Raw genomic sequence first — 20149 nt, 5'->3', positions numbered from 1 at the left:
ACTACCCAATGCAGGATACCGAATGGTAAAAGGTTGTCTGCAGGCAGATGGACACAGAGTTCAATGGGAATGCATCAAAGAGTCCATGCACAGAGTTGATGCTGCTGGAGTCTTGAAGAATGATGCACCTTGGGTGTATAGTCCGAAGGACATATTGTGTACAGCATCCTCTGTCTTTAGTGCATGTGGATACTAATCACAAGCTAATAAGGTAACTATGTTTTCTTACTCTATATCACTGGGGCTTTAATTGAAAATGAATAGAGAAAGTCATGGAAAACATTTTTCTTTTCAGATACAACAATGGCTACGTTTACATGAGACTTTTAATTCCTCTTTAATTCCGAATTAAGATTAAATCCTCTTTAAAAATATTTAAAATGACCATGTAAACACCTAATTCCGAATGAAAATGATAATTCCGAATTAAACTTAAATCCGATGTAAGTAGCTGGTTTATTCTGATTGTAAATCTGAATTGAATAATTCCTCGATCATGTATACGTTCATTCCGCTTTAAATTAATTCCGGTCGTTCTGAGCATGCTCGTTCCCTTGTCCTGTCGCGATGACGCACATACTCCGCGCTGGCGGGCTCATATTTCAGGATGAGGTAGAGCAGCCGTTGCACTAACCGGCTTTGAATCGCCACAGTCCGGTCTTCCGCCTCCCTTCTCCGGTCGTCTATCTCTCTTCTCCTCCTCAGCTGACGAAAGTGAAGCAGTATGTTTGTGTCGAGCTGCTTTTTAACAACTATAGTCAAAATCAAAGCGACATTCGAACTTATTGTGTGGTCTTCCATGTTGTAACCGAAAATGAAAGAAGCAGGAACTGGAATCTGTTTTCTTCCAGTAAACGTAAATACGTCACGCCCGCCCCTGTCCAATCAGAACTCTTCCCAACCCCCAGACCTTAAGAGGAATTGAATAAAAACAATTAAACATGTTTTCCATGTAAACCTCAATTCGGAATTAATATTTCCATGTAAACACGAAGGAGAATACTTTAATTCGGAATTATTTAATTCGGAATTATTCCGAATTAAAAAACATCATGTAACCGTGGCCATTGTCATATTTGGGGCAATAGATGGATTCTCCAGGAAGGTCTGCCAGCTTGTACTGAGATAAGCTGAATGTTATTATTTCTGGTATTATTTTGGACATGACATGTTTTTGTTTGTACCTTTATGTATGTTGCAGATCATGTATCTGGAGCCAGCAACAAACAACAGATCCAGCACAGGTCTTCAGTTCTTTCTCAAGGCAGTGGAAAACTATGGTTGGCCTTCAAGGTAGTTAGTGGTGCCAGTTTGTCACACATGCAAATGTGCACTGTAAGTGTTCTCATGGAAACTTTCCTCCCACACTATGTAGGGTCAGAGGTGATAAAGGAGTTGAAAATGTAGTGATCGCAGAAACCATGTTCAGCGTGAAAGGGACTGGAAGAGGCAGCTTCATCGCTGGAAAAAGTGTGCACAATCAAAGGTTATCAGATTTTAAATATCAATAAATGTCTGGAAGCTGATATCTATGACAGAAAAATAACTAACAAAATTGCAGAAGTAGTGAAGAAATCTTTATAAGCCATCAATTATTTGTGGAAAATAGAAAAGGGAGGATATAGACAACCACAACTACAGTGTTTCGCATTCAGTGGTTTACTAATAAAGGAGAAAATCAATAAATATTCCTGAATTTGCTGTTTTCCTGTAAATATTCTATTCAACATTGCTAAAGAAAATTTTTTTCTGCATTTTAGGATTGAGCATCTGTGGTGGGACGTCTGGACCAGTGTGACCCATCTGTACTATGAGGTGCTTCACAGCCTTGAGGAAGACAGCCTCATAGACTTGTCTGACACTGTGCATATGTTTTGTGCACATTATGTGTTCCTTCCTCGGCTGGCAGATGCTCTTCACACCTTTACTGGAGGGTGGGACAATCATCCTTTGAAGTCTGAAGGTGGACTCACGCCTAACCAGCTCTGGGTTCTAGGACACATGCAGAACCCTGCTGGAGAAACTGAGGAAGACTTGCAGGTTTGTGCCATCTAAATACCTGTCCGTCACCGTTAATTCAAGGACTTGACCTTTTTTTACATTGAATTAAGTTTTCTTGTTTAACATTAATGACCAGAGCCTGGCATTGTATGGAACTGACTGGGAGACATTTGATGGTGTCAGTGAAGAACCATTTGGAGTTCAAGTTCCTGAAAATGAGTGTCCTCTGTCTCCAGCTACTTTTGAAGCAGTGAAGTCCATCATCAATCCACTTGCACCATCCAGAACTTTTGGTAGAGACTTGTACGTATCAATGGTTCAGTGCATTGAAAGCCTCTAAGTCAGTGGTTTTCACAGTGTGAGGCGGCAGATGTTCAAGGACATTTGCAAAACGAAATATCCAAAACATATTATTGTTAAATTTGTTTAAAGATAAGACATAAATGTTTGAAATGTTGTAAAAAAAATATATCGTTTTTTTTCAGTTTGAATCCTTTATGTGGGTGGGGGTCCACCAAATGATTTCTTTCTTCTTAGGGGAGGCTCACTCTTCCACACTTTGAAAACCCCTGCTCTCAGTAACATGTCCCAGCAATGGAGTAGTTGGAAGAAATGTGACAATCTGCTGTATCCCACATTGTTGGTAGACAAACTGCATCTGCATTTGTTCCAGAAATGTTGTTTTCTTACTTGTCATATCTCTACCTTTTGTAGTGTGAAATGTGTAGTTGTTCATTTCGAGTATGATAACATTTGCTTACCTGACTAATACAACTGGTGACAACATTAGATTTCCAGTAATATTAAGGTATTTTGGAGAACATTGTTGACGCATGGGGCCTGATCTACTCAGATCCCAAATAACGAGCGCTAATTTGTGTGTGCAAATAATGATTTTGCACGTGTTATTTCTTGGTGTGTTGCGGGTGATCTACTAAGACTGCGTGCGCAAATGATAACGAGTGCAAAAGTGGTGCGGACCGCCCTTTAATGAGGATTTTGCGTGTGCTATCGGCTGTCACCATGTAGAGTTTGAGAGAACAGAGTGGTCTTAAGCGATAAATGAAGTTTGAAGCCATGGAGTTGGAGGTCTTTGTGGAGGAGGGAAATAAACACATCGGTGAACTCCAGCAGAGACATCTCAGTGTTAGAAACACGATTTGGGAGGCCATCTGTGAAAAGGTGAATGACGTGAGAAAAAAACAGAAGATCTGCCGATGAAATAAACGCAATTACTCTACTCCAAAACACAATCAGTGTTTTGATGGAGTTTAGAGAGCGATTTGATGAGGCTTAGTCTGCCACTCTTGCTCTAGAAAAGTTAGGCGTCACTTGGATGAAGACAGTCGCCTCACTGTCCCAGGGAGCAACTTTCGGGTGAACGTTTTCAATGCCTGATATCATCATCCAGCAACTGTCCCAGAGATTCACCAGCTTAAATGGAACTGTGAACATGTTTGAGTCAATTCACCCCAACACACTGCTGCAAGCACGAGATGAGGAGTTACACAGAGCTGCCTGGCGCAGCTCAGTGAGCGCTCATTCTCCAAGTTAAAACTAACTAAAAACCCCTTGATGAGCACGATGGGACAGGTGAGACTGAGTGGACATGTCATGTTATCTATTGAGAATGACAGATCAAAGAAAATGGACATACAGTGCATCGTGGACAAGTCCGCAGAGCTTAAGGCTCCTTCAAACAGTGGTGAGTATGCCGAGTACTTCATATTGATTTTTTGTATGTATGTGAACATGTGGGCCGCTGTGCCAATTTGACTAAACTTTATATCTGTTGATACAGTGACCTACTGTGCTCTCATTAGTTGAAAAAGTTAAAGTGGGTCTCAGAATGATGCGGTCGCTATCCGTGGTGCTGAACTGCTTTGAATTTGTGTTGTTTTGTTATTATAATTTTGTTCTCTTGGTTTGATTAACTAAAACATGTAGTAATGCTTGTAAGCCCAGCTGTTGCGGGCATGTTGTAAAGCGATGTTATGATGAGCTTTACAGTGCCAGCAGCCATGTGTGCGTAACGCTGTGCCAGTTTGCACCTGCCTTTCAAACGTGCTAAATATAGACGCAAATACAGCGCGCGCTATCTGCTTCAGTTTTGATAAATCACATTGCGTGTGCTAAATGATTACATTTGCATCTCCTCCTCCCAGTATTTTGCGCGTTCTGATGATCTGCATGTGTTCTGCATATTCATGAAGGCAAACACGCTAAATGATTTGCGAGTGCTATTTTGCTCATTTGAAAGACGCAATCCTCGGTGCTCCCGGTTAGTACGTCAACTTTGCGCGCGCTATCAAGTTTGCACATGTTTTTATACTCGCAAACCTTTAGTAGATCGGGCCCATGGTGCATACAGTTTCTTTTAAGTCTGAAAATATATATATATATTTTATATATATATATGTATATACATAGTTGATGATTACTGCTTTCATTGTGAATGCAATAAATGACTGAAAAGGCTCCAAAGCACTCTTTATGAAATTTATTTAACAGATTTGATGGCACCTGTGTTGTCTTTTAACAAACCAGCTGCTGAACAATAATTAAAAGTGGGTTGCTCAGTAAAGCATTTTAACATAGCTAGAACCAGCTGCTTAAATGCAAAGTAAAAGTAACAGAACCAGCTGATTAACAGGCTTAAAACTAGTTTTCTTTAAAAGCATTTTTTAAATGCTAGAACCATTAATGTTTACAGCCTATTCATTTAACAGTATACACAGTAAGACAAAAAACAGCAGAAAAACCTCTGATATCAAAATGTGACCATGAATGTGGTTTGGGCTCTAAGTTACAGCTGCACTGTAATTACAGTAAGAACTGCAAAATAGGTCACACTCTATGAAAGTATTGGCCATGGGTTAGAGCTGTTATCATTATGTTTTTGAATTCATTGAATGTGTTCAGGTGAGCAACTGAAAAAGTTACTGTGCGACTACATGCACTTACAGTTCTTCTTGCTTGGTAGAACAGGCTTGTGCGCTTGTCCTGTTATCCATTTGTTACAGGTCCCGGGCACGGTGACAACAATAACAAAAAGAACGGACCTGTAGAATAAAAGCAAAGTCTCAGAGCAAGAAGAACAGAAGCACTCGTTTCTTTCTCCAGATTCCGTCTCTTAATTTCTTAAACCTATTTACATTTCACATTCAGTGCATTTCCTTGTCCTGTTAATATAAACTCTAAAATAACCTAAATAAGTTTCCTTTGTCACAATAAGCATGTTTAAATACTCAAAACTGTTGCCTAAAACACTTTTAAGGGGACTTACAAACTCGACTTACAAATCACATATGGCACCTTTAATCTTTCATTGACTTCAATGAACATAGTGCAAAACTCAGGATAACTCATCCATACTCTTATATAAGTGCTGTAACTTAATCATATATGGACATTGCAACTAGACTGTGAATTAATTAGCTTAACATGACTGTCTTAACCAAATACATCAAACAAACAAATATACATTCAGTAATCATCAAACACATTAAGTCACCTCAGGAGCCTTGCAAAATAAACAGGAGCACATTACTAAGTGTAAACAAACTAACACCTAAGGTACTGTGAGATTATACAGTATTTAGCGGGAGCTGGCGAACTCTCGCGATAACGGCGCGAAATCACGCGAGACTTCCGGCGCAACGCCGTTAGCTTAACGCGGTTCACTTAAACTTAACTCTAGAGTCATCACATTCATACACATTCATATAGCAAGGGGCAGAGTAGGGTGACATAATAGAGCTCCCCCAATGCCGAAGCCCAAAAGGGAGAGCGCACATTCACAACGTCCAAGATCACTCGGACAAGACACTCAGTACAGAGTGAGTCATAGAGAAAAGGGAGACATCCCGCAGATAAAAGGATGAATGAACAGGGAGAAGACCACGAAGCTGCCCAGCAGATATCATCCACTGACATCCCTCGGTGTAGAGACACAGAGGATGAAATTCCTCTGTTGGAAAGAGCTCTGATGTGCTTCGGCGTGTCAGAGCCAGACGAAAGATAGGCCTGACAAATAGCCTCACACAGCCAGTGTGATAGGCGCTGAGTGGACAGGGGCTGCCCCTGAGTCTGCTCTCTGTAATGCACAAACAAACGCTGGGAACGACGCAGTGTGGCCGTAACAAGAGCATAACAAGATATAGCACGCACACCGGGCAAGGAAGGCGTGAAACAGCCTCCTCCTCAGTGTTGTGAGGAGGAAGAAGGAAGCTGTTTAGAGTAATAACTCTTGACCTGAAAGAACTGGTGATACTCTTAGGAGTAAAAGTTGGGTTAGGGCGTAAGACAGCCGAGCTGCCGTCTCCTTGAATCCGAAGGCAGGAGGGAGCCACAGAGAGAGCAGAAGATCACTCACTCTCTTTGCAGATGTCAGCGCCAAAAGCAAGCAGTTTAGAATGACAGAAACTGTAGTGACACCTGATCCAGCGGTTCAAAGGGAGCTTTAACCGGCGCGCGTAAAACCAGTGTCAGATCCCACTGTGGAGCTAGGGGACGGGAAACTGGCCTGTCTCTCCTTCCACCCTTGAGGAAGCGCTTCACAAGAGGGTGACTGAACACCGAGCTGTGCTCTCATGGAAGCTGAGCTTAATTCCCATGTAACCCATTAATGGGTTACATTAATGTAACCCATGGGGGGCTCGGGCCGAAAGGGCTGGGTACGGGCCTCGTGAGAGCGTATTACACACGGACCCTCAGCCAGGCTCTGGCCAGGAGAGGAGTCAGTCTGGACAGGTGTGTCAGTGCTACGAAATCGCCGCTTAAGAGGGAAAGGCTTGTAAATGCGACACTGAGAAGTGCTCTCCCTCTCACTCAGAGCAAAATGAGGAGAAGAAACTCCGCACACAGACACAGGTGTGTGGGCGCCGTCCACACGAAGCGTTGCTGCTACGCTCGTGGGCTCATTATCACACTTACTAACAATGTTACCATGAGAGACAGAACTCTCAATGGTAGTCACAGAGGTGTGTCCTATTGGAGACTCGAATCCGTGCCGCTCGTTAACTAGCATGTTAACGGCAGCCGGCTTGTATAGTGTGGGGGCTGTGTGTGTAACACCTGTTACTGAGTCAACAGACTGGGTAGCAGAGAAAGTTACAGGAGGAAAAGAGCTCAAAGAAGGGCGATTGTGCGCTGCTTTTAAAAGAGCCGTTGTTGGGGACAATGTCGATGCACAAACATCCTCAGGATGCGAGAGAGCCATATGTCTCTTGATTCTCTCCTCCTCCTCGGACGCTTTTTGCATCTGGTCCACCACAGCTTGGAGGTGAGGACCAAACAGGGCGACAGGGCTGATGGGTCCCTCCAGCAACCCCTTCTTTACCGGCTTAGGGATGGAGGACGGGAGTTGCAACCACATGGTCCTGTGGATCAGGTGCTACCAAGCCATGATGCGAGCAGACGAGACAGCAATGGACGCGCACAGAGACATGACGGCACTGGCTGCGCCGTTGAGCTCGCTTGCCCTCTCAGGAAGACGATCCGGCTCCTCCGCCATCTTTATAATGGGATAAGACAGCATGGAGATATTATTCACCACCGCCGCCGACTGACTGGCACATTGGTGTGACCGGTCAGCGTATCGGCCGGCCTGCTGATCCCAGTTGGAGGGCAGGGTTGGGTCGCCGAGCAGGCTGGTCCTCACTCCAAAGACTGCCGATAGGCCTGGGTCGAGGGGAGGGACAGGAGGAAAGCCTTGCTCCGTGAGACCTTCGACCTTCGTAATAGGAGCGTAGGTCGACACCGGGGCTTTCAGCTTCGCAGGTTCGGCTGTTGCTCCCGAGAGGTATGGGACAATAGCCGGGAAGCGGGGCCAAACAGGTTGGCGTCGGGCCACCTGTGCCGAGGCGAAGCTGCCAGCCATGTCATCCGGCTCAGGTGGAGGATGAGGCACAGGAACGGTGAGGTTCTTCCAGACCGCTGCTCTTTCAATGATGGCAGGGAACTCTTGGAGGAGAGCTCCGATAGCAGGCAGCGAGGTGGTGGCAGACATGGGGACCACAGGAACACCTGGGCGAGCACCCGGCAGACCGACCTCTGGCCCCAGCCTATTCACTTGAAGAGGGGGGGAGAGGGTGGATCGTGGAGAGGAAGGGAAGCTGGAGGTGAAGTCATCCGACTCCGGACCAGCAAACGGGTCGATGCCGTCCTTCAGTGGACAGTTATCAGCAACGGGGAAGACTTCCGACAGTGAAAAACTCCACTCAACGCTGCCGTTCTTCCAATGGGAGGAGCTTACAGTACGGGCACTTCGACTGTGAAGTTAGCGCTACCCCGGCGTGCTCCGGGCCTAGGCAAGCTTCACAGAAAGAATGAAGGTCGAAGCTCAAGATGTAGCCCGTCTGACATTCGACGCACATCCTGATGGTGTCCTTCGTAGCCATGATTCAGTCTTCGTGCTGCAAGTTAGATCGCTGAAGAAAACTGGGAGTAGATTGTAGGGTCTCGCGGCCATTTATAGGCAGGATGAGACCGCGAGTGATGCCCAGCATGCAGGTGGGCGTGGACTAAAGTTTTCAGTGCTGCGCAGTCGCGCGAGGGTTAAACCCACTAGCCTCAAAGGGCGAAGCCTATACTCATAGAACAATAACAAATCGCCCCACTGTTTTAGTCACAGCAAATAATACTCAAAGCCTGGCAACATTTTTGACATACATCCTCAGAAGAAGTGCACAAATCTACATTCTCTTTGCAGTTCTTGATATGGACTGGCAGACCCTGGAGAGGAACAAGTTTTCCACAAGAGTTGCAGGGGACTTTGGGCATTTTTTCAAATTCTTTTGAATCAGGTGGTAATGGAGAAGTGTTGATTTCCTCCTGTAGAGGAGCAATGTATAGTGCACACTTTCCATTCCCACTAACTCCTTTCAAATTGTTGCCCACAGTAACCATCCCAGTCAGGAGGAATGACAAATTTGCGTTGTCCACCCCCACCTAGAAATGAAAGACACAGTAAATTTAGGAACAACTAATGCCTTTAGAATTCTATAAAAGCAGTATAAACGGTACATGTATACCTGCGGACTTGTGTAGCAACCAGCCACCACAGATACCTTCAAGTTTTGGATATGCATTCAATGGCAGATCCGTCAACTGTTATAACAGTTATTGGAATAAGTTAATAAACATATGAACAAACATGTCATTATTATTTCTGGGCAGTTAGTTTAAAAGGAAAATACATTTTTATTACAAAGGCAACATTTAACAATGGTTGTGCCTGAGAGACCTTATCTTTTTAAACAGCATACCTCTGAATGAGTTATGTTGAAAGATACTGTTAAAGAACGTTTCCCAAGACCAGCCAGTGTCAGATTGAGTTCCTCGTGGCCTTTGGGGGTCTTAGGACGCTGTTTGTCAAGCAGGAAAAAGTTGACCAAAAAACTCTTCTCTGGTCGTGCATATGGAGCGAAACGTGGTTTGCCCCTTGCCTCTCTGCGAAAAAGTCCAGGAAACGATCTGAAAATATAAATATTTCAATCACTCATCAGCAACAATGAAAATAGATTTAAAGAGAGACAAATGGTATATACTGTAATCCACAGGCAGGACTTTCAGCTACTATTCCATGACTTCTCTACAATCTTTAACTTAATTCAAAAACCAAAAGAAACTTAATATGAAACTTTTACATGTTGTCATGACAATATGAAACCTGCAGTCATAGCAAAGACACACCTAGCCATTTCCTGACGCACTGACTGCCCGGAGTCGTTGCGCTTGGGGAACCTTCCTTGTTGAGCTGACTGTTGGGGTGTCTCTGTCTGGGCTCTCTGTCCCTCGGCAGGCTGTGTTGTATTTCCCTGTATAACTGCCCTGGCATTCTCTGGAGAACTTAGCCTTCTGTTCAACATTGACACCAGGCTGTGTGCTGTATTGAGAATATCTGCTAACTGTGATAAACATAAACAAACCGATTAAATTGCATATCTAGAGACAAAAACTAAATCAGAGAGAATAATGGAGCCACTTCAGTGCCACCGCTTCCATATTTTGTTAAAAAAAACATATTAAAACAACGTAAAAATGGATCAACTTAACCTGATTATGTCCATTCCCAACCATTCTGCCACCATGCAATCAAAACAACACTCAGACTTGTAGAACATGTGTCAGGTATAGCTGCCCCTGATAGATGTCGGTAATTTCATTCTTTCATTTTCTTTTTCTTTGTTTTTCTTTAATGTGACCTATAACATGAACAATTCAATTGAAAAATAATTATTTTTAAATCTTTTAGGGGGAAGAATAAAAAATGAATAAATAAAATAATGTGGTTGTATAAGTGTACACACCCTCTTATAACTGGGGATGTGGCTGTGTTCAGAATTAACCAATCACATTCAAACTCATGACAAATAGTAGTCAGTATCCACCTGTCATCATTTAAAGTGACTTTGATTAATCCCAATAAAGATCAGCTGTTCTAGGAGGATTTTCATGACATTTCCTCAGTTCATCTTACAGCAGAAGCCATGGTCCACAGAGAGCTTCCAAAGCAGCAGAGGGATCTCATTGTTGAAAGGTATCAGTCAGGAGAAGGGTACAAACATGTTCCAAGGCATTAGATATACCATGGACCACAGTGAAGACCGTCATCATCAAGTGGAGAAAATATGGAACAACAGTGACATTACCAAGAACTGGACATCCCTCCAGAACTGATGAAAAGACCAGAAGAAAACTGTTCAGGGAGGCTTCCAAGAGGTCTACAGCAACATTAAAGGAGCTGCAGGGATTTCTGACTGGCTGTGTACTACATGTGACAACATCTCTCCTATTCTTCATATGTTTCTGCTGTGGGTAGGGTGGCAAGACGGAAGACTTTTCTTATGAAGGAAAACATCCAAGCCCGGCAACATGTTTCAAAAACATACATGAAGTCTCCAAAAAGTATCAAATGTTTTATGGTCTGATGAAACCAAGGTTGAACTTTTTGGCCATAATTCCAAAATGTGTGTCTGTCATGAAAAAACAACACTGCACATCACATAAAGAACACCAGACCCACAGAGAAGCATGGTGTGGGCAGCATCATGCTTTGGGCCTGTTTTTCTTCAGAAGGAACCAGGGCCTTAGTCATGGTGGAGGGAAGTATGAAGAGTTACAAACACCAGTCAGTTTAACACAAAACCTCCAGGCCTCTGTTAGAAAGATAAAGATGAAGAGGAATCTCTATGGGCTGAGATTTGTGCCACTAGAAACTGAAATTGAATAATAATATTGAATTTGAAAAGCATGATTTGAAATTAACCTTTTGAAACTGAATGTATTTGCTTTGAAATTGTACTTATCCAACTTGAATATTCAACTCTCTATTTTCCTTAAATTCAAGAATAAAAAATAAAATTTCAGTTTGCACAATTCAGATTCAGTTTTAAAATTAAATATCAGTTCATCAGTGCAATGCCAAGTCAGTTCTGCCAGACAAAACCCTTGGCATGGTATTTATTCCCCCTGAAGACGACACTAAAGTTAGATAACCATGTTTGGACAATAGGAACACAACAAGTAGGAAGAAGACCTGTGCTCTAGTTCTGGAGACAGTAAGTCGGCCACAACACACAGATAAAGACAGGAGCAGGGGGAGAGACCTTGACTACTACCCTGACACTATCTCGCCCATCACAGATGACATAGGAATCAAGTTACTCTAAACTTGACACTTAGATTGAAAGAATACAATAGATAGACATTCTTACATACATATATATAAGATAATGAAAATTCCACAACAGAGAACAGACGCTTTTTTGCTTGCTCTTGCTTATGCTTGCATTCTTTTCATTTTAACTATTTTTTTCTTCACTGAGAGACTACAAGACGTCACACCAGGATACTTAGAAACCACTGTCGACAAAGTAAACTACTGCCTTATCTCGACATTTTATCGAAACTGCAAACATGGCCTACTGATCAGCAAGGGCCTTTTATCAAAGGCTAAAAAAATGTAGTCTTTGATTTTTGCCAAAACATCTTCACTCTTTAAATAATTCATGTAGTTGATCAGATGTCAGTATCAGGGTTATACCAAGTGTTAAAATCGTCAACTTGTCACTCTTTTAACACTTTTGCTCGTGTAATATCTTAAGTTAAATAATTCAGCCTGTCTCTGCTAAAAAGTCAAAAGAAAACTTTCTTGATGTGACCACTGTGACTGTATTTTGATTCTCTTGATTCACAGAAAAATGCCATGAAAGGACTGTTTTGCACATTTACAACAGTCCTTGAATGCACCTCGCAGTGACAGGCGCACTGGACAGACAGTCAGTACATGGCACTCTGAAATGCATCTGCATCTTTGATGACAAGTTGATCAAAACTTACTAAATGTGTCTGATGTTTCACCAAACTGGATTAAATCAAGATGTAGACGCGGAGCTTTTTTACGGTGAGAGCGGCAAAAACGTCAAACATCAAATATTAAACAGAAGTCCCCCGGTTGTGTCTTTGTCACTAACGCACACCGGGGGTAAAAATCATCAATGAAGATGAGACAGATGCATGGAGGTGAGGAGAGCTGGTTCATAAAGCACACCTGCTGCAGGTAGAGACCAAGCTAACACTGAGCCCCTCAGATAATAACTCAGCCTGTCACAGGAAGTCATCACGCCATCTTTAAAGACGCACAGCGGGGGAAACATGGATTCTTAATGTCCGACGGTCGGCCACTAAAGTTTTCATCTTGTCATCGTCTCGTCAGCAAAATCTAAAGATATGTTCGTCAGAGTTTTTATTATCAGTGATGCTCTTTAGTTCGTCATAGTGTCGTTTTCATCATGAAAAAATGAGTTGTTAACAAAATAAACACTGGTGTTCAGGAAGTGTAACATCAGGATGCTTACTCTGGAGATGCTTGATCATATTGCCTGTGTTTCCTTTAAAGTATGGGACAAGAGTCAAGCAGCGTTTGCAGACAGTATCATTTCTGTCAACAGTTTTCACTCCCTTAATGTTGTATTTAACGGCCAGACCGAAGTTAACCCACACCGGAGATTTGATTGAAGACGGTGCTTCTTCAAACTGTTGTCTCTCATCTCCTCTGCGAGACAATTTTCCACATTAACCCTCAAGGCGTTTTTCTGAACTATGTGCGTTTCGACCGACAGACCCAGGGCGAAAAAGTAGTTCAGGGGTAGTTAATCTCCCCCCTAAAAAGCCACTGCTAGGGGAGTAGCACCTTTCAAAAGCCCCGGGGCTTTTAGGAGGCAGGGCCTGCGATGCTTAATGTGTCTGATTGGTAGATTAACCGCAGTGTTTTTATTCCGCCTGCCGTCCACAATAACATCACACACATCTGTGATTCACTTGATTTCTCTTTCTTTCATTAGTTTTTATTTGTTCTATCTTTTTTGTATAGCTGTGATTCTCTTGATTTAGCAGGAAAAGAGCATAATATGTCACCTTTAAAACTGCTAGACGAGGTCAAAGGTTTATAGTCAGGACTGTCTTTCTTTTAGAGTTCAGTGAGATAAAACCGACCTGTACGAGCTCCAGTTTGCAAACAAAGACAAGAAGTGAACATTAGTGAAGTCACAGAGTAACAGCAGGCTGATCTAATCTAACAGAATAATTGTATTGGAGATCATTAAAAACTGTGAGCTCCATTAACAGCAGAGTAAATGTGAGAGGTTGTGTTATCAGACACCGTTTATTGGAAAACATTTTCTACTTTAAATGAGGAGGCCAATCGTCTGAGAACACACTGAGTGGATTTGATCCATTTAGACTCTGACCTCATTCACTATCTCAGCTCCTATTATCATGAGTTTAATTCATCCTGGATGTTTTCAGCATCTCTGTTTCCTCTTGATGTCACTGCATTTCACTAAGATGACACTCTGCAAACACAATGACATTTACATCTTTAATTAGTGAACTATTTGTTCCTAGACGTTAAATTAGCTGTTTCCCTCGGCGGGTTTCAGAGCAGCAGATCTACGACTCTCTCATTACACATCACCATAACCAGGGAGCGCTCCCGGATGGAGGTAAGACCTGTTTTTATAAAACCACAATGACAGAGTGAATGATGCATGAAAGCAGGATTTAACATTTGAAAAAGCGTTTAAAACAATGTGACGGAGGTGTTATCTGCTCTCTTCTTCTGCTGCGGCACAAAGGAAACACAGACACAAATACATATATGAGGATTAGAGACGGACTCAATGTATGTTTGTTTGTTTGTATGCAGGAGCATGAGAGCAGTGACAGCACTGAATTACACGCAACATTTCTATTCTATTGTCTCCATGTGTTTGCACAGGATCCACGAGCAAAATACTCAGAATATCCTCATATTATATGTGTGTGTGTGTGTGTGTGTGTGTGTGTGTGTGTGTGTGTGTGTGTGTGTGTGTGTGTGTGTGTGTAGAAGTGGGACACTTGTAATGAATCAGATTGACTGAAGAAAGAGAAAAATGGATACAAAGAGGCCGTGTTGAGTAAATGTAAATTTACAGTAAATAAACCAGGAAATCAACCAATAGGAACGCTCTTTACTGGATGACCCATCTTCCTCATGTTTCTAAGGACCCTCCTCTGTGATCAGTGTGTTTCTGGAGCAGTTTACTACACCACACACTGAGCATAAATATGTTTATTTATTTGCATAATTAAAAAATACACATAAAAAAAAGAGCAGAGATGAATAATATACAGTGCAGGAAGAAGCAGAATTCTATTATTTGAAGCCTCCACCCAAATAATGTTCTGATATCAAAAACTATTTTAAAAATACTAAATTGACACACATAAAGACAATAGTTGATACTAATGATAAAATAACATAAAAATATAGAAAATTAATGATTAATATAAATACTAGGGGTGTGCGATACCACAAATTTTGGTTTCGATCCAATACCAGGTAATACAGGGCCAGAATAGCCAATATCGCCACCAATACTTTCTATTATTAAAACACAGGACAGTTGTTGAAGGCAAACATACTCTGCCTGAAGCATTTCCCTCCTCCTCCCTTTTTTTGTCTTGAAAATCAGAGTTCTCTTTGACGTGGATTTTTATGTTTTAACCATAGACTGTAAATAAAAATGGACAGCGTTGCTCCGCCTCTTCCCTTTGTACGGTTCTGAAGCTGAAAAATCCCGCTCCTGGGCGCCGCCATTGTGCAGCCAGAGCCTGTGAAGCCACTGTAACGAGCTCCGCCCTACAGCGTAACGTCATAAGACACTGTGAGTCCTTTGAAGTTTCCCTCTACGGCGGCTGTGAATCAAAGGAAACAGGAAGTAAAACCCTGTTTTTTAAACTCTAATAACTAACGAAAAAGAAATTTTTCAGGAAAAAGAGGCCTTGAACACAAAACAGTCAAATACTAACCACATATCACCACAGCATACGGATGTGAGAAACATTCGTACCACATGTATTTATTTTTTAAGTTTGACTGCTCCCCCATTCAAATGAATGGGGGAGACGGATTTTTTGACCTATACTGCAGCCAGCCACCAGGGGGCAGACACACTGCTGAAAGCTTCACCTCCAGCCGAGTGAGATGCACCCCTGGTTTTAACAAATTGGTAGTGTTACCACAGTAGTGAACAGCCTTCCTACACACGTCCCAGTTTGGTACATTTTCAGTGAAAGCTGTAAAATAACTCCAAAAGATGCTCCTCTTACTTTCAGCCATCACAGCATGCCATGCATGTCTGATTGGCACTGTTAGTCAGGGTGGCGCGCAATGTGTGATGCGTCTGTTGGCAGTGGAGACGCAAAAAGTGCATGCACTAAGTGTGTTCAAGAGAACAGAACGTTGTTTGCACAGACAGCCCTACTCTTTGATGAAATGGATAAAACCTAGAACAGAGAAAGTGAAACTGGTATCGATCCTATTGAAAAGCACTGCCCAAACTTTACTATAATGTGAAAAATATGGAAACATTAGGCTGTAATAAAGAGATGACTAATCCTTCTTAAGTAAATATAAATAATCCAATGATAGTTTATAAGAATGATGAGGTGTGTGCGTCAGTAAATCAGTGCGTTGGTGTGTCATTTGTGTGAGTGGAATGATGTGTGTAGCTTGTTGAGGGTGTCTAAGCACTCCCAGGTGTGTCAAAACAAGCAAGAGAGGCAAAACAGGAGGCCTCCACCTCAAGGCTGGTTTATACTTCTGCGGCAACCAAGAGGCAACCTCCAGTCCCAAAATATGAAGCCCATGTGGAAGTGTTATAAACTGCAGTTCATTGAGCGTCCACTAGAGGCAGGCTGCAGAAACACCAGAAACCACATACACACCCATTCAAAGAGACACGACAAATCAGAAGATATTAAGATTACGAGATTTGCCCAAGACAGGTGGGAGCACATAGCTGTTGGCTAGGAGTCTCAAACCCCGCCTCTTTACCTCATACTATGACTGGTTGAGTTCAACATTTCCAATATGGCTCCCGCAGATGATTGGCTTCAAAGCAGCGCTCAGGAACAGATTGGTGACGTCACAGAGACCACGAACATTATTTATACAGTCTATAAGTACAACCAGCAGAGTGGACAGTAGAACTTTAACACTTCACAAAACTTTACTGTGAGGATGTTATCACAGTGGAGTGAGTAGCTGTTGCAGGCCTGTGATTGGTCTGTCCAGTGACTACATTCAGATCCTTCTTTTTCAGAGAAGACGTACTGGAGTCATAGCAGGGATGGGCGTCTCCCGGTAACAGCATCATGTTATTGCAAAATTGATATGATTGTATCAACCACTGTGAGTTCAGCCCTCTGACTGAATCTGTGTGATCTGAACTTTTCCTGTTTTTTGTTTGAGTAGTTTTAAGTTACTTCTTTGGAAAACATGCCATGTCCCCTCACATGGCTGTTTCAGAATAAAGGCATTTAAGCAACATCACAATAGGGGACTTTTATTGTGAAGAAATTATCAGAAAATAAAAATGTTTATCATCAAACTAACTCCTCATTTAATGAGCTACTGTCTGCAGTGATTGTCAGGAGTCCCAAAATCTGCAGTCGCTCTTTTGACCTTGAGTCACAGCCATGGCCGACATGTTGAGGCAGACCTGATGTAACCATCCTCTGTATAAATAATGGACGTAGTATCTGTGACATAACCCATCTGTTTCTGTAGCGCTGTCTTGAAGCTGATCGTGCCATATTGGTAATGCTGAACTCTACCTAACTTAATGTCAGGTAAAGAGGCGGGCATTGAGCCTCCTAGCCGACAGCTACAATGTTCCCGTCTGTCAATCAAGTCAGCTGTGCCTCTCATAATGAAAAACTTGTAATCTTAATATCTTTGAAATTGAAGCGTTATGAAAAAATTCAACCCCTGTACAGTGTGTGCTGAATGAGAAATTAGCTATCTTTGAATGGGTGTGTATGTGGTTTCTGGTACTTCCGGAGCCAGCCTCAAGTGGACACTCGAAGAACTGCAGTTTTTAACACTTCTGCATTGGCTTCAATTCTCGCGGCCGGAGGTTGCTGCTTGGCTGAAACGGAGACACAAACCCCTGCAGCCCTGTCGCTCACTGACATCAGACTTGGAGGGAAGAGAGACAAAGTTCACCTGATCGCTGTGTCAGTTCACTTTCATAGTAAACACTAACACCGCCAGGAGGAGGCGAGGCCCTTAGATCAGTGAGTGTTGCTCTGCTCGGAGGTGTGGAAGAGCAGAACGGGGGATTCAGTTTACTTTGTTGTCATGAAAAGGCGTTTTTAGACCGGAGGAACTTAACCCCTGTGCGTTTCAACCGGTGGACCCAGGGTCTAAATTTAGTTCAGGGGTAGATAATCTCCCTCCTGAAAAGCCCCTGCTAAGGGGATAGTACTTTTCAAAGGTCCCAGGACTTTCGGGGGCAGGGCCTGCAATGCTGAACGTGTCTGATTGGTAGATTAACCTCAGTGTTTTTATTCCTCCCTCCGTCCACAATAACATCACACACATCTGTGATTCACTTGATTTCTCTTTCTTTCATTAGTTTTGATTTGTTCTATCTTTTTTGTATGTGTGTGTACTTTTCAAAAGAAGAAGCTGTGATTCTCTTGATTTAGCAGCTTGTAACAGTAGTCTTCTCTCAGCCCACCGTGAATGCGTCTCTCCCGGTGTTACAGTTTTAAAAGTGACCGTGTAAACTGGAGACCTTCAGCTGAACGTGTCAGTGTTTGTGGAGTTTACACAGCTGTTGAAACACAGAGGGAGTTCCTGGGAATGCAAACTAGTTTAGTTTTTATTAAGATGTCAAAATATCCTCATCAGATATTTAATGATTGTATAAAGACGTTTATGAGGGATGCATCCGGCTGAAAGTCTCCAGTTAACAGGGTCGCTGTTTAAACCAAAACACCGGCCGATCTCTGCCACAGCTTTTGGAGTTCAAAAGGATTTTGAAGCCGTGTTAAAACGTCTTTGCTACTCGTGCTTATCTCCTCTCACGTGTTGATTCAGTGAATCCATCTGTGATGAAATATAGCACCATCTAAAACAGCACCAGCTGAGTCTCTTCATGCTAACAGGCTAACTGTTGTGTTGCTCATAATGATACCTGCCTGTCCGTCTGCTTCTATGGTGTCATCTGTGATCGAAACACGGACAACAATGGGGGCACAGGAACCTTTTTAGTTCAGGGTAAAGTAGTCCTGGAGGCTAAAAGACCCCATAACTCTTGGTCGAAACGCAACAAATTATTCTGTTGCTTCCTGTCACAACAGCTGTGTGTCGTGGCTGAATGTGACGCCATCCACCCCTGAGTGACATCAGACTGTTCCTTCTCTGATATCTGTATTAATACTCTGGTTTGGCTTTCACATGCTCCATCCAACAGTGCGTACTCTGCAGACGACTCTATACTGGTTGAAATAAATCCCCTTCATCATGAGAAGTCCTGCAGGGGCTGATCCGTGTGCAGATCAGCCCCTGCAGGACTTCTTCCTTATTTCTTATTTTACCGTGGAGTTCAGGCGTCAGAGGATGGATGATGTTCCTGAGGGCTCCCATCAGCTGCTCTGAATCACACTCAGCCTCCCACACTAAGACTCCACATACACACACACACACACACACACACGCACACACACACACACACACGTCTATAGTGCTTGCTTAATGCTAATTTGGCGGGTGTCACCCTGCTGATTGGGTCATTAGTTGCTCCCTAACGTCCTGTCAGAGGTTTCATTTCCTGTGCCCTCTGTGGGTTAATGAGCTGTACGGCGGCAGGGAGCTGAGGCTGGGGGTGAGGGGGTGAAGAAGGGGGAGGGACAGTTTATTCTGGCGGTGTTTTCTCCTCTGCTCTGCCTCATTTGCATGTCAGGAGGAGGCGAGCTCCGGCACAGCAGGGGACACGGCTCGCAGAATGAGAGCGAGCAGAGGAACGATGATTTGGGCCAATTAGGACGCCCAAACAGCTCAGAGAGACGGCGGCGGCATTTTAAGGAGTCATTATGGGAGAAGAAGGTGCTCGTTTACACAAACAGGTAAGTAGAGACATCATCAGGTGAACACAAAGGGAATAAACCTCATCTCAACAGTGTAAACGAACAGGTTGGATGTAAGCTTCTCTCTCTTTGATGGGGACATGTTTGAGCTTAAAGCATCACTATCACACTAAACAGGCTTTGAAATTTACTCCCTCCAATAAAATCTCATGAAGGTATTTATGTTGGATTTGAAGAGATAAATGATGGATAATTAAATTCCAAAATGTGAAAAACATCTCCACAGTGATCATGAAGATGGACGAAGTTTCGCTGTGAAGGTTATTCCTGGACTTGTCAGGTCGGCTCTTAAACATGTAAATGAGAGTTTGTGACTAGAGATGAGACACTGGGCGGGATATCAATGTTTGCTGTGTGAGCTTTGAAGTTCTGCTCTGACATGAGACAGGTTCAGTCTGAGCTTCCTCCCTCAGGTTTATTTGAAGTGAAGACTATCTGACATGTTGAGCTATATATGAAGAGGTTAATGCGGTGTTTCAAACTAGGAGCCTGTTTTACATCTTTTGGTGGATATGTGACTTAAAGCTAGGGTTGGAAGTCACGGAAAACTAGCATGACTTTGAATGTAGCATTTCCTCAGAACTCCGTCTAACCCCTCCCCCCCTTCCATCTGAGCTCCTCCAAAACGGCGCCCCCGCGCACATGCAGGAGCGCCGCTGATTCA

General features: G+C 43.0%; 1 protein-coding gene across 1 annotated transcript; it reads left to right on the top strand.

The window, feature by feature from the left end:
- Window positions 1-1204: 1204 nt before the first annotated feature.
- LOC117817562 lies at window positions 1205-2341 on the top strand. Its single transcript, XM_034690303.1, has 4 exons — window positions 1205-1293; window positions 1376-1486; window positions 1761-2040; window positions 2138-2341. The coding sequence occupies exons 1-4, from the start codon at window positions 1205-1207 to the stop codon at window positions 2339-2341; spliced, it is 684 nt and encodes a 227-aa protein (XP_034546194.1).
- The last annotated feature ends 17808 nt before the right edge of the window (window positions 2342-20149 follow it).

Source organism: Notolabrus celidotus, chromosome 8 (genome assembly GCF_009762535.1).
Source record: "Notolabrus celidotus isolate fNotCel1 chromosome 8, fNotCel1.pri, whole genome shotgun sequence".
In the NCBI taxonomy this organism is placed as follows: Eukaryota; Metazoa; Chordata; class Actinopteri; order Labriformes; family Labridae; genus Notolabrus; species Notolabrus celidotus.
This window is presented reverse-complemented; position numbering and strand designations above follow the sequence as displayed.